This window comes from Natator depressus, chromosome 5 (genome assembly GCF_965152275.1).
Source record: "Natator depressus isolate rNatDep1 chromosome 5, rNatDep2.hap1, whole genome shotgun sequence".
NCBI lineage: Eukaryota > Metazoa > Chordata > Testudines > Cheloniidae > Natator > Natator depressus.
The window spans coordinates 107,075,178-107,091,045 of record NC_134238.1 but is presented as its reverse complement, the minus strand read 5'-3'; the positions used below and the strand labels follow the sequence as shown (position 1 = coordinate 107,091,045).

Below are 15,868 nucleotides of genomic sequence, written 5' to 3'. Positions count from 1 at the left end.
ATAATCATACGAACTGCAGAATTGGCCCTTACAATGTAGTAAAGTGAATTTATTTTCCTAAGATAAAATCTTTGAATGGTGCAGACAATTTACTCTTGACATGTATCTGACAATGTATTTTAATGGTTTTGAGTATATCCTCCATATTTATAGGAGCCCTTTAAATGCTGTTGTCAAAATATTTTAATGTAATTATTTAATTTCCTTTAAGTAATTGCATTCTACTTAGTTGTTTTACTCAAATCTTGGATTTTCAGCTTTGCTTTTTAAAGGAAAACGATTTGTTTTTTTGGGGTGAGGCGACGTAATGGGAAATTATGTAAATTTTGCCATGTTCAGGCCTCCCAACACTGACAGTATAACTTTTAAGAATTATCTGTCTTAAAATGAGTAGATCTCTCTCTTTATTTTAGTTTTCTAAGAATTGTATTATCAAATGCGTGGGTAGTTCAGTATATTAAATATATTAATAAATTCCAATCTGTTTTTTCTGCACATGAATGGAAACGTGTTTATCCTTAATACTTATGCATCTATATACAGTCAATGTGGCAGATGAGGAGTAGACTTATATAGACAGACTGTACAATAACCATAGTCTAGTTGCATGTGATTGCCTAAATAACACATCCAGATCCCACGTTTAGGGTCTTAAATCATCAAAGAGCCTCAAAAAAAGCGTGTTTTTACTCACCCGTGTGCCGAATAAAGTGCCCAGATGTGGAATCAGGATATTTATCAGGGACGTACTTTTTTAAAATTGAGTCCCTGGTACAGTATGTTGTGCCATACAGTACAAAGAAGTAAACAAATAGACATTTTGTGTACATTTGTTTAATAGAGACTGCAAGTGTCGCCTGTTACTAATTGTTTCAGATTTGCTTTCAGAAGGCTAGTATTGAGCTGATAGTCTTTACCTCTTCTTTGTTTTTCATCTGCAGGATTGGTGGCTGAAATTAAAGAAAGGAAAAATAAATATAATTTGTTTGGGAATCCAGCCAATATTTCAGCTTGAAAGATGACATCAGAGTCCCATTTGACTGATTTCTGATTGTTAGGTCCCTACCAATTCATGGTCCATTTTGGTCAATTTCATGGTGATTGGATTTTAAAAATTGTAAATTTCATGATTTCAGTTATTTAAATCTGAAATTTCACAGTGTTGTAACTGTAGTGGTCCTGACCCAGCTCTGAAGGCAGCAGTGCAGAAGTAAGAGTGGCATGGTATGGTATTTTTACCCTTATTTCTGCGCTGCTGCAGGTGGGGCGCTGCCTTCAGAACTGGGCACCTGGTGTGCAGCCACCGCTCTCTGGCCACCCAGCTCTGAAGCACAGAAGTAAGGATGACAATACTGAGACACACCAACACACACAATAACCTTGCGACCCTCCCCCCCCTTCTTTTGGGTAGGGAGCCCCATTTTGAGAAACGCTGGTCTCCCCATGAAATCTGTGTAGTATAGATAGGTTAAAAGTACACAGAAGACCAGATTTCATGGGGGAGACCAGATTTCACAGTCCGTAACACATTTTTCATGGCCGCAAATTTGGTAGGGCCCTACTGATAGTGTTGCTGAGGACATCAGGTCACGTAACAGTGTGCCACATAATCATACATCCATCCCTTTGGGCACCAGAAGAACAGGAACATCAAGAGGACTTGGTCACAATTAGTTAGGAATTTAAGAAAACCACTTGCAAAATTCTTTTAATCTTCCCACACAAATTAACCTTGAAATGCCACAGTAATCCAGAGACCTGAGCGTATTCTACCTTTCTCAGGAGTGCCATTCTTTGTAGAAATTCTGGCTTTAATCAAGAGGTTTCATTTCTTTAATCTGTAAGGGCATGTATTTACCATGAAATCCAAACAGTGGATACATTTTAAAAAATTGGCCATCTGGAATTAGAGTTTTCTCCTGGCTCATTAAGAATACTTGTGAAATTTTTGGCTGCATGCCTTCACTTTGTTTTATTTTTATTCTTTGGTATACATGGTACAAAAACATAAGATTGGGATGAAAATAAAGCTGTTTTAATAGTATAGAAGAACACAATACTATGTAGTATTTTGTTAGTATAATATGAAAATATGTAAGTTTATTAAGCGGGGCAGTAGTTGGAAAATAGTTCAAGAAGCCACCTACTTGAATAGAAATATGAAATTGCAGTATGATACCACCAAAGTCACTTCCTTTAAGTACATAGTCAGTTTATTACGTAGCATGTTTGGCTCTTTGTAGCCTGAGTGGTGTCTGAATGAGAGTTGCAATTAGTGCTTCTGTTTGTCCAGTAGGAGGAGTACTATTACTGCTGAAACTGAAGAAGAACTGAATATAGGAAAGAAATGAAAACAGTGTTGACTTCTATGCAAGACCCTTGCAGGAAGCATCATGTAATTCAAATAAGACAGTGATCAAATTCCTCAGCTAGCTCTGATGATTTGCAAAAGATAGAAAACTCTAATCTTCCTAGTTTTGTATTTTCTTTAAATTATCGAATTTAATAAATCCGTGATTTCTGGGAAAGATTTCGACTCCCAAAGTAGCAAGAAGAGAGGAATGAAAACCATCTCTCTTTCCAGGTTGACCTGTTCTGGAGAAAAATGTTTTTGTCTTAAAAGCCTTTCCTGCTGTTACTTCTCCTTGTCTCTCCTCCACTCCACCTCCTGCAATGTTTAGTGGCTCTAGAGTAGAGTATGGTAGTGGTGTAGTAGGATTTGCCCGACATTACAGCTTTCCAGAGTATAGCCTCCGAAGAGGAAAAATGGAAGACATCGTTTACATAAAATACAAATATTTTTTAGAAGTAAAAGACAAGATTCATGAGCCACATGTATGAGAAGGAGCATAATTCTGTGGTTAGAAATCTGTAATGGGCATTTGGAGACCTGGATTCTATTCCCAGGTCTGCTACTGACTTCCTGTGTGATCTTAAGCAACTCTGTGGAGAATTAGTATGTGGCAAGCTGCAGTGTAAAACTACAGCTTGCTAGGATGCCACGCACTAACAGACCATGTGGATCCTGCTACCGTGCACTGAAAGTTCCCTAGTGCACTTTTATCTACTCCACTTTGAAATGAGAGTAGGGTCAGGGTGCACTATGGAATTTTTCGTGCATGGTAAGCAGGGTCTATATGGCTAGTTCTTGTGTGATACATTAGGGAGCTGTAGATTACACCCTAGCTTGCTGTGCACTAATTCTCCATCAGATAAGCCCTAAGTGTGACTTAGGGCTTGGGTACACTTGCAATTTAGAGCGCATTAAAGCAGCCCCAGGCGCTCTAGCTCACTACCCGTCCGCACTGGCAAGGCATGTAGAGCGCTCTGACTCCACGGCTAGAGCGCTCCTGGTACTCCACCTCGGTGAGAAGATTAACACATGGTGCGCCTTGGCTGAAACGCCCGGGCGTCAGTTTGAATGAGGTGTTGCATTACTGCGCTCTGATCAGCCTCTGGAAACACGTCCCATAATCTCCTTAAGTCAAGTGGCCACTCTTGTCACTGTTTTGGAATCGCTGCAGGAATGCGGATATGCCCTTTGAAAGCTCCGTTTCTGACATCCAACATGTTTATCTGCTCAGAGACAAAGCAAACCATTACTGTGGAATGCTGTGTGTGTGTGTGTGTGAGAGAGAGAGGCAGGGGGTGGAGCGGTCTGCTGCTGTCTGAACTTACAAAACAGCATGCTGACATGCTCTCAGCCCCCCCAAAACCCACTCTCTCTCCCCCCTCATACACATAACACACTCCCTGTCACACTCCACCCCACTCCCTACCCATTTGAAAAGCACGTTGCAGCCACTTGCATGCTGGGATAGCTACCACAATGCACTGCTCTCTGTGGCTGTTGCAAGAGCTGCTAATGTGGCCATGCCAACGCGCTTGCAGCTGTCAGTGTGGACAGACTGCAGCGCTTTCCCTACTGTGCTCTACAAAGGCTGGTTTAACTCAAAGCGCTCTATATCTGCAAGTGTAGCCATGCCCTTAGTGAATAGAGCAGTGGACTGGGACTCAGGAGACTTGGGTTCTATTCCTGACTGCCACTGGCCTGCTGGGTGACTTGGGCAAGTCACTACACCTCTTTGTGCCTCAGTTTCTCCATCTGTAAAATGTGGATAATGATACTGACATCTTTTGTAAAGTGTGCTGAGATCTGCTGATGGGAAAAGCACAACATAAGAGCAAGGTATTTATTATCTGACCTACCTAGGCCTCAGTTTTCCCCATCCATAAAAAGGACATGACATTACTTCACAGAGGATTTGAAAAGGAAAGGGTTGTGAGGCAGTACATTAATGTTTGTAAGAGCAAAGTATACAAATATATTAAAATTGAAGCCAGTAAGTTTAAATCATGCTTTAAGCTTCCAAACAGATGGGATATCAAATAACTGTTTCAATAAAAATCCCTTTAATAGGATAAATAACGTATCTACCTCTATTAATTGTTTATTCTAAGTCCTGGTCTACACTGGGATGGGGATCAATCTAAGATACGCAACTTCAGCTGTGAGAATAGCGTAGCTGAAGTCGACATATCTTAGATCGACTTACCTCGCGTCCTCACGGCGCGGGGTCGACTGCCGCCAGTCCCCCGTCGACTCCGCTTCTGCCTCTCGCCACAGTGGAGTATAGGAGTCGACGGCAGAGCGATCGGGGATCGATTTGTCGCGCCTACAGTAGACGCGATAGATTGATCACTACCGGCCGATTCGGCGGGTAGTGTAGACGTACCCTAAGACTATGACACACTATTTTGGAAAATGAGATGTGAAATTCTACCCTGAGTGTTATAGTAAACTGGCTGGTTTAGGGTCATAATTACAGTTTACAGGATGTAAGAGTTCTGATCCCTCCCTCCAGTATAATTGTAAGCACTATTTAGGAATCCTGAATAACCTAGGAAAGAAGATAAAATATGCTATAATAAAAAATAGTGTTTTGGGGAAAGGATATATTGAAAGGCTGCTGTCTGGCTAAAGGTAAAACAGGTAGATTAATAGTCGTTTGTGTTTTTCATTTTTATGCTAAGAGTGACAAATTATATTACTCTTTGGTAAACTTTTTTTTAATTAGAGATATCTGGCTTGTTTATCTGACTGTCTGTGGTTTTGTTCTCTATTCTATCCTATCTTCTTCTATCCAGGTTATTATATTGAGCTCATCACCATGATATCTGAGAGACTTCCAGAATTGAAAATAAACAAGCAGACTAGCAGTGTCATGTGAGGTTTCCTCTTCATCCCTCCCCCAGAGGGAAAAGTCATGTGTATGTGTTTTACTTTCTTCTGTTGGCATATTAATTTTTATATATATTATGTGTTAACAGGAAAGTGAGATCAAAGAAGTGAGATTCCATTTTGATTGTAAATTTGTCAGGCTTGTTCTCATTCTAAGTACCTATATGAGTAAATCTCAGAGCCTGGGGCCAGTTCTTTGGGAGACAGAGCTTTCAGCACATGATACTGAAAGTACAATTGGAGTAGTTGAGGGTAGTCCTGATCCCCAAAGGATAAAGTTGCTTTTTTAGGAATCCTCAACCCAGAGCACGCAAAGCCTTAAAAATAAGGACCTAAACTTGCGAGTGACAGTGGCCAAATAAGTGTGCAGACAAGACAAGAATTAAAAATCTTTTGGCTAAGTGGCTGCAACTTTATTGAACCTTTAACTTTGAAAAGGTATCTCCTACAGGCTTTGAACTGTCACCAGCTTTCCCTCCTTTGCTCAAAGTCATGAGCATCATAGCCTTGCCTATGTCTATCAAGCCTGCATTTTTCTAAGACCTGATGTATGGTTAGGCAGTCAACCCACTACATGTAGCAACCACCAGGCCTTGTGCCAGTGCACAGGCCTCATTACAAATCCAAGGCTGATGCCGAATTTGCACAAAAAAGGCATTATCCCAACCCCTGACCTCTGTAGGGTTGGGAGCACTATCTACCTGATTCAGTCCCCATTCATTTTTCTCTCTATAAAGGGGAATCTGATCCATGCTGCTAGGGCCAATTTACAAGTTGTAATCGTAAAAATCATCAACAAATTAAGTGTACTGTTCAACTGCAAGGATTTGCCAATAGCAGGGTCTCATACAATTGCTTTCAAGTTGCGAGGTGCTGCATCCCCAGGAGCTGGGACTGTAGCACCCTGCCTTATCACAGTTGGCAATACAGACAGAGTAACGAGAAATAGATACCCCATGGAAACAATAATTATCATAGAAATAGAGGGTAGGGTTGTGTGAAAGGCAAAGTAAAAAGAGGCCTGCTTCTCACCCATGCTGACCTTTCATGGGTGACCTTTAGCTGCTTGCCATTTAACCCCAGTGCCTCCCTGACCCTGTAAGCTTGTCTGGACAGTAAGAGGCCATCCTGCTTAGTGTGGTGATCTGTAGGAAGCTAATGAAGTAAACAGCCTTGCTAACCAGTGTTGTTGTGGAAGCGTGCTCCGGCATTCTGCACCTCTGAGTTATTTTCAGAGTTGATATTTTGATGTTGGAATAAATTGCATTGCAGTAGTCTGGTTGGGAGATAATGAGTGTGTGTAGATTGAAGCCAAGTCATCATCTACAAGGATGGGACACTGTCTCCTACCAATTAAAGATGCTAGAATTCATTTGGTGCAGATGCAGCTAGGTGAGACTCCAATTCTAAGCCATAGTGTCAAAACTGCACCCCCAAACTGCAGAATGTTTTCACAATATATGGACGTCAGTCTTTGCCTAGTGTAGACAACATTTCTGTGGACAGCCCTCTGTGTGTGTGTGTCTGTCTGTCTGTCTGTGTCTACCAGCATAATCTCGTCATCCAGTTTTTCCTCATCCGTGTGCTGATCTTGCCCAGATGCTGGGATAATTGGGAGACGATGAAGATATGGTAGGTTGTGAATGACAGAATTGTGTTCAGTGGATATTGTTGGCAGTTGAAATCTTACAAATCTTACAATCTCCAAACACCTGCATGTAAATATTGATTAGATCAAAGGAGAGATTATAGTTCTGTGCTTCTTCAAGGCAAGGGTTTGATAGCAGAAGCACTGTTGCCAATCATTAACTCTGAGTACAACCCTTGAGGAAGGATTCTGTGTGTGTGGTTTTTTTTTTTGTCTGGACCCCTACTGCCACTCTTAGGTGGGATAAAAGTGTTCTCTGGTAGATAGAGGTCCAAGAGTATGAGTGATTTCCATGGGTAAAGCAGAAACATAGTTTCTGTTTTTGTTTCTGTTCCTAATCCCAGTTTGAAATCTGAATGAGAAGGATCTAGTTATTGCCTGTAGACAGATGTTTGGAGTCAGTTTTTAGCTAGCTTTGAAACAAACATTTACTCAGGGAAGAGCTATTTGATACTCGGTGGTGGCTGGCAAGATCCGATGCATCAGGGAACATTTCTTTTTAGGGACTGACAGACTAGAGTATGTTCGATGTATTTTATTTTTTTCTTTGAGTTGCTGGCAGTCTCGATCAAAAGGGTTTCTGTTGCTCTAGACTCCCCATCTAAGAGGGGCAAGACAAAGGTATAATTTGCAGGTCTCTCTCAGTATATCTGGGACTTACTTAGTGAGCTGGGGCTGAATTGGGGAAAGGAACTAGCCATATCCTTGACACTGTGTGTCATATGTGGCTAGCCTCCTTCCCCAGATGTGGATGATCTTGGAAAAGGATGAAAACTGTTTTGCAGTGAATGATGCTGGATTCTGCTGTGGATTTCAAGAATGCGTGTTTGAATCTGTTCACCACCCTGAATGGTTCTTTTCAGAATGTCTTTGGCAACTGTTACTAAGATGGAGAAGGAATATCTCTTGGCCTGTAATACACTTCAGCATAAGCCTACAGACATTAGTTCTGTCAGTCTTTCAGCCCAAGTTTCTTGCCACTGCTTCGCAGGTTTGTCCATATTTTTGCACAAGGAATCCGAGAACCATAGGAATCTGTGTGGTGATGGGGAGGAACAGGCTGTTGGGGAGCCACTGTGTTAATGTGATAATGACTTACAAGCTATGCAACTCCATGATTATTTGTGAAGCATTGTCCTTGAGCATGTTATGGAATGTGATTGGGTAAGTGAACCTTTGGGGTCAAATTGTGGTTGCATGGCACTCGTGTTGCATAGAGGTAAGGAGAGTCCTGACCACTGCTTGAATGATGAGGTGAAGATCTGTCCAAAATTGATTAGACTTTATTTTAACCAGTATTGGTTGCTTTAATTTTTGAATAGCTTTAAACTGGCAATTTTGTAATCTTGGCTAGTTTTGTTTGGAAAAATTGCTACTTCATACTTACTGCAAAGAAATAATAAAATAAATTGGGGGAATCTACGTATCTAAAATCCTAACTACATTATTAATACTTTAGGTTATTTAATCTGAATTTTAAAGTGTAGGCTTTCTTTTTTCCCTTTATTATGTTGTTTTTCTGTTTCCAGGAAGGGCAGAGAAACTAAACTGTTATTTTTACTGTTAAAGCCAGATTTGCAAAGGGTTCCAATGTTGGCAGACACAAGTGGGATTCTGTGCAGGAATATGGGTCTGCCCATGTGGATCCCTTTGCAAATTTAAGGCCCTAAATCAGTTTCTCTGAGTTGTATAGTACCTAGAATGATGGATCTTTGTTGGATCTCTTGAGAACAGTGATGGCTAGTAAAAAGAAGCTAGTAGAGCTAATCCCCTCTACTTTGTGGCAGATACCTTTCTTCTTTCTCTTCAGTAGAAAGAGTAACAAGGAGAGGAAAGCTGGGAAGATTCTAGCATTTTTAGTGGCATATCATAGGTCTTGTCTTTAATAGAGAAAAAAGTGTGTTCTTACTGCATTTTAGCGAACACAGGGTAATTAACATGAGTTAAAAACAAGGCATTTTGTAGTTTTAACACTTTAGCCATTCGAGGCGCTAACATATGTAAACTGCAAACTGCCTTGTCTTCATTAGGATTTTAACCACGTTCGCTAACCACATCGCAAGAACATGTGTTTTTCCTACTGATCACAAGGCCTATGGGTACGTCTACACAGGGACCCTGGAGTGGTGGGAGAGTTCCAGCTTGGGTTCCAACCTGAGCCTGGAAGTCTACACAGCAATGAAACAGTCCTACAGCCCAAGCCCCAGGAGCCTGAGCCTCCTGGCATGAGCCAGCTGCGGGTTTTTGTTTGCTGTGTAGACATACCCTGAGGTAGAGAGAGTGATGAACTGGCCAGCCTGTGACTTGGAGGCAGTGGGTAGGGGCCTGAGAACAACAAGAAAAGAGGGAATAAGAAGCCTCTGACAGGGTAGGTGTGTGTGTGTGTGTGTGTGTGTGTGTATATATATGTATATGGGTGTGTGTGTATATATATGATATATATATGTATATATATATAAAAGGAAGAGTGGGGGACATAGGGCTTTTGCAATGAGCAGTATGTGAAATGTGGGGCTTGTCACTAAACCAAAGAGATGGGAGGGTAAGGAACAGAGTGAAAGAGGTTGCCTGCTTATTTTCAATAGTAGTGGAGCAATGGTAGGAGTTACAGCAGAGAGGCGATCTTGTGGGAGGGAATTCCCAGTTTGTTTAGTTGGTTAATTTTATTTGGGATGAGAAATGATTTTGTGTGGGTGGGATCAGAAATATTTTTGCGGGACATGGAACTTCCAGCCTCAGTCCCACCATTTAGTTTGTGCTCTTGTCACCACTGTTGGGTACTAATGTAACATAAATAATAAAAAGTTCTTTCTAGTTCTTAATCTCACAAACAGCACTGGAATTCTTCAGTTATAAACCCTGGAAGAACATGTCTGTCTTAAGTGTCAGCATTAGGAAATAAACTTGAAATTATGTTTAGTTTGATTTAAATCACCAATTTTAATCATGATTAAAATTAGCAATCAGGAAACCTTGATTTAAATAATTAATTTTTTGTATGTGTACTTTTTAGTTATTTTCCTAAAGAAAGATTGATTATCAGGGTGGTATAACCATTAAAACATGTATTTTGCAATTAAAGATAAACTTTATACTAAATTTGGTGCAACTTTTTTCTAAACAGGAGGATACACTGTATCTGTGTGATTTATTTAAGCAATTATATAGCTTATACATTTATTCAGCTTGCTGATATTTATATTTTTATTATGTTAGAAAATAGTGAATGACACATTTCTGATTTACTAGATTAATGTTTTACTGTTGATTTGTGTCAAGGTACATTTGGATGGAAATTGGAATTCAGTGAAAAATGTACAAAAATAGCATTTTAAAATTATTAGTTAAACAAAACCGAGTATTGAGAATATTTGCAAGAAAATGCGCTGGAGATAGTGCTTGTTCCATTAGTTTTTTTAGTGCTTGTAATTTAACTCTGTCATTGCATATTTCTCTTTTTAAGTTCCTTCCAAATTTCAACAGTGTCAACAATAAAACAGCTGTTTCCTTGCATTTTGTTCAAGGCTGCAGAACTAGGCTTCGGAGTACTCGGCATGTGTTCAACATTTCTCTTAAGACCAATGTTGAGAACTTTGGCTGTGACAGGGACATCTATTTTTTCATGATTTTGTTCACGAACTGTCATCAGATTAGGCCAGTTCTTGATATAGTGCTCAAAACAGTCCACTATTGAGTTCCATCGCACGTCTTGTGGGAGAGTTAACTTGGTTCCTTCCACTTTTTTCAGAGCAGCTGCTGCAAGGTGGTTGTTACGGAAGTATTTTGCAATTTCAACAACATTAACCTTTATTTCTGGAACTCTGAAGTCTTTGGCTACGAGATGCATCAAATGAGCACTGCAACCATATGTTGTTAGCTTGGATCTCTCTCCTAAATTATTTCTTCTAATCTTGGATACATTTGCAGCATTGTCTGTGACCAAGCTGCATACTAGACATTTGAATTTTTTTTCACAGTTTGTTATAGCTTTTACTGCTACTTTTTGTAAGTATTCTGCTGTGTGTGTGCATTTTCTGATGTATCAATTGTTTCTGTAAGGAAGACATTCCCTTCTTCTGTTGTCATACAAGCACATACAACAGGATCATTGTGGACATTGCTCCACCCATTGCTCCACTCAGGTTAACACTTTATCCAGCAATTTGTCTGTGCCATCTGCTCTGTTGGGTGGACTGTATCCTGGTCTTAATAATTGAACCATGTTAATGAAGTGTGGGTTCTCAATCGTACAGAAAGGAGAGTTTGTTGTATAAATAAACCAGACAATTTTTTCATCAATTACCTCTTTTTGTAATCTGCTAGTTCTTATCACAGATTTATCTATGGTTGTTTCTGGATGATGGAGATTTTTTTTTTTCTTTTTGCTACAGGTGATATACTGTAGCTATGTGACATACATGATGTGACTGAAACACTATCATTGGCAGATAACTCTGAAACTATAGAAAATGATGGTGATCTTGAAGGTGGATAGTCTTCAGAATCCTGTATGTTGAGATTCTCCTAAACAAAATAAGTCAATGCAATTATTTAATTATTATTACCATACTGCTCATTTAGTATTACTCATTGCATTCACTGGCAGTACTACTTTAAAGGTGAAATTGTAAAAGGAAGATCTGCCTATTTCATCTATTTATTTTTTTATCACAACTTCATCTAAAATGATAGTACTGTAGAGTAACAACTATATTTTTTGCTCACACATGAGAATTCAAGAATAGTCCAGAAGGAAGACAGGCAGTCATTAAGAAAGAAGTATGAAATAAAAAAGTTTAACAACCTGAAGATCCTGCATGGTCAGACATGTTCCTTTCATCATCTTCAACGCAGCTTCCTCCTGAGAAGGAGCACTTCTCATGAGGTTGTTTTATTCAGGCGACCAGGCCTTGCATTTCTTTGTTGCACTGTTTGCATTTTGCACGCACACCTGTCTTACCAACAGGTAGAGGAACTTCATTAAAATATTCCCAGACTGGGTCTCTTTTATGGCCTGCTGCCATTATAGGTTTTCCCTTCTAGTGAGAGAACGGTATGGTAGATCTCAAATCAATGAAGGCTACACTCAGAAAGACCTCAAGTCTTCTGGAATCTGCTGCTCAAAGAGTTTCACTTTTGTTTCTACTGCCTATCCCTCCCTTCTCACATTTATCTCCAGACTTCTTCTCCTTGTCCAGATCTATTCCGCCCCCAACGATCTTCTATTCATTGAACTTTTTGAAACTTTGCACTTTTAGAGAGAGGTAAGGGATTGACTCTGTGTACACAAATTTGCAGAGGGACAATAGGGTTGAGGTCGGTTACTTCTCACCCCTGTATTTTATTTATTTATTTAAAAACATTTTTGCTGTTAACAAGCATGTTATCTCTGGAGTCACAAATCCATAGTTTGAGAACTGCAAAACTAAGCATCTCTGATGGTATCTTCTAGACTGAGCACTGAGTCCCATTGGGTACATAGAAAAATTAACCTAAATAATCTGTACAGAAGCCCCTGGAACCCCATAAAATTGAGTCCCTAATCCATGAACTATTGGAACTCATTTACAAAATTTTTCTTAAACATTACATGAATATATTGTCTCATACTATAGAATTAGAATTTATATTCTATTTCATGATGAGATACCTATTTCATGATGAGATATCTTTGAGCTATAATGTATCTTAATTAAAACTATCTTTTTTAATCAAAATGCATTTTATCAAAAAAATTTGATTTAAATAAAAAAATCTGGTTTTTTTTATTTTTTTGAAAAAAAAATCATTGTTTTTTATCCACCCTGAAATAAATGGTATTCTATTATTGTTTAACAGCACGATTAATCATGATTATTTTTTTAATTGCTTGACAGCCCTAACTCTATATTTTTATTTTATTACAGTGCCATCTTTGAGTCAAGCTCTAAGTGTTATTTTTTTTTAAGAAGTGTTATTAAAATAATGTAATAGACTATGGCTAGAGCCAAGATACGGAAGCCTTATAGCAGAGAAAGTTTCCTTGTGAAGACAAGTGTGTACAGAATAGCATGTGGCATGCTTTGCTGCGGAAAAGCCAGGAATAAACTGGCAGGGCTTACTATACTACCAAACCTTAAATAGTGGATTGAGTTTTTTGAAAATCTAGCACACCTTTTTGTATGTCTGAATGTATAAATAGAAAACACATATTTTATAGGTTTTGAGTTTTTAGCATTTATGCATTGAAAAAATACCACCGAGCTCATATAAATGCATTGCTTTAGTCATAAATGTCTATCTTATTATTATCATAAATGAATCACTTCTTATCTAATGTTATTGCTTTGTTCAGGAATCATTTTCTTCATGTAATTTTTGAAAACTAAACAGTCTTTTCTGTTTCCCTTTGTTCATAGGATCTCTTTGTATTTAGACATGAACTTGCCTTGCTAAGAATATCGACCTTCATGGGCATAATAATGTTAGGTGGAATAAGTGGACTCTTTTACACTCAGCTCATGGGTATTTTCACTGTAAGTATTTCGTTGTTCAATTTTTCAGATAGTTTATCAGTGTACTGTAACTCAGTTATATATTTGCATACTGTCAGGCAGTGTGGACCATATATAAAATCAATAAAAATATATGAACAGAGGAACTGTTGTATTAGTAGTCCATCTTTGTCTGGCCGTACTCTGTAGGAGGGGAAAGTGTAAGAAACCCTTGAGTTTTCCGTAGTGGAACAGTTATGGAATAACCAACCCATCGGGGAAATCTTTTCCTTATTTCCATCAGTTAGTGAATGGCTTTTGCCCTGTTTTATTAAATGTTTAATAAAAGCATATATTTTGAAGTTTTCTATTGTTAAGTTTGCAGAAGCTTGGTTTCTTATTATTAGCAGATATTTTGTGTTCATGTTCATTCAAGTTGGACAATTTCCTTTTTGCTGTACCTTGTTCTTTCATACCCAAGTCCGCTTTGTTGTTTAGTTTGCCCCCTTCATTCCACTGCGTGAAATCAGATTGTAAGGTCTTTTGAGCAAAGAGTTGGTGTGTTCTAAGCTGTACTGTGGAGTGCCTCGCATGCTATTGGGCAGTGTTGTAGAATAATGAATACTTGTAAACTGAGCAAATTTGATATGAAATCGATAAAACACCAATTTATTTTTAAAGAGCTGTTTTAATAAATTAAGGGTAAAAGTCCTGATAGGAGTTGTAGTTAGCAAGAGGCAATCATTAAGCCAGGAAATTCAGAGCTGAGGCTAAATTTAAAAGAAACCCAAACATCTGAAAGTACGGGAAGTCACAGTTTAAGGTATTTATGCTACATTAGCATCTGCCCCCTGGAGAGCTCTCTTGTGATTTACAGAGATGCACAAGAGTGGGTGTAAGTGGGATTGGCTAGAGCAGAGGCCTTTGGAGAGTGGTGAAGCAGAACAGGCAGAATTCCTGCCCTTTTTCCAATGCTCTGTGCTGGATCCTCTGTGCAAATTGTGACTAGATGAGTTCAGCAAACTAAAGTTTCACTCTTCTTTCCCTTTTTTTAGAAGGGATGCTGAAATCAGGTTTACAAAGAAAACTGAGTTACAAACTTAAATAATTCTAATCTGCTCCATAATCCAAACAAACTAGCACCTCTGCATAATACAATCTGCTAAAAAAAAGCTCAATCATCGTCCTATAACTTTATAGAAACCAAAGCCAATAGTCCGTGTTGGTTGTTGAGAAGGGATAATGCAAGTATGCTGAAATGATTAATTTTAACTTCATCTAAATAAGATTCAGTTAATTTTTACTGCCAACCCTGGAGACTCATCATGGGATCTGTAATGTAGCAGGATTCTTACCTTCTTGTTTATCACCAGAAATAAAGAATCAGGCCCTCAAACTAAACCCCTGCAACTTCATTGTCTTTATAGATTACGCCCACAGTGATTCGGTGCAACTGCATTCTCTTTAATAGGTTTGCAAGGTGTAAGTGATTGGAACTTAATAAGCAGTCTTGTTAATGAGGCACAAATGGAATATAATTCATAGCTCTCTTAGCTATGCCAGTTCTACAAGGCTAACAGGAGTAAAAACAACTGAACATGTATTTTTGTCAATACACTGAGAAGAGAAACTCTGAATGAATACAATGGGCAGATGAATGAGGTGGCACCTCTTTATACTGCTCTTCATTGTGGATTGAGCTAAATGTTATCTTAACTAGAACTTGTTGAAAAAGCAGTAAACATTTCACAATTAAGAAAATTGGTTTTACAAAATTAGATGGATTTATACAAAAATTTTAAAAAATGACCAGCTCTAGTCATAAGAGAAAGTTACAAGCCATTACAAAGTATTGTATTTGATCTTCAGGTGCATGTGAGTGTCATTACTGAACACCTGAAGGAGGGAGATGGATGGGGAAAGAGGTGGCTTTCTGCCTCCTCCCTGTTATCCTTTCTCAAAATCCTGGAGTTAGGCAGGAGCTGCTTTTTCAGCTCCTAATGCAAGTTAGAACAGCATTAGTCCAAGATTGCCAGAGCACAACTCTGACCGTTGGCAGCCATCTGCCTGAAGCGATCGGCCACTTCTCTTTCATTCATTTTATATATTTTATTTATATATATAAAAACAAACACACACACACACACACACACACGGAAAATCCCATCTTCCCATGGTTGGTGGAAGGTAACAGGATAATCGCTTCAGCAGGATCCTCTGATGTCATGGTGGGAGGCCAGTAAAAGCGGATTATCTGTGACCCAGATAAAATAATTAGAAATTACTTGGACACTTACACATAACGGATCTACTAATCTCATTTCCAAAGTTAAAAAAGATCTGTCTCGCAACATAACACTACCAGATGTTTCAATTGAACTGCATCCTTTGCGGAGACTAATCTGAACCCTAATTTTAAAGGATTACCTTTGATTGTTTTTATTTAAAATACCAAACGGGATGTGTTTTCATTTTTCCGTATGTTCTTACAAATGATTAATATAG

At 38.8% G+C, this 15,868-nt stretch overlaps 1 protein-coding gene across 1 annotated transcript in view; it reads left to right on the top strand.

Moving 5' to 3' along the window:
- The window catches only part of ZDHHC21 (zDHHC palmitoyltransferase 21), a 54,078-nt gene that overhangs the window by 20,897 nt on the left and 17,313 nt on the right, over window positions 1–15,868 (top strand). The window contains exon 6 of the mRNA XM_074954106.1: window positions 13,289–13,405. Coding sequence (XP_074810207.1) covers window positions 13,289–13,405 — 117 coding nt within the window. The remainder of the gene's footprint in view (window positions 1–13,288; window positions 13,406–15,868) is intronic.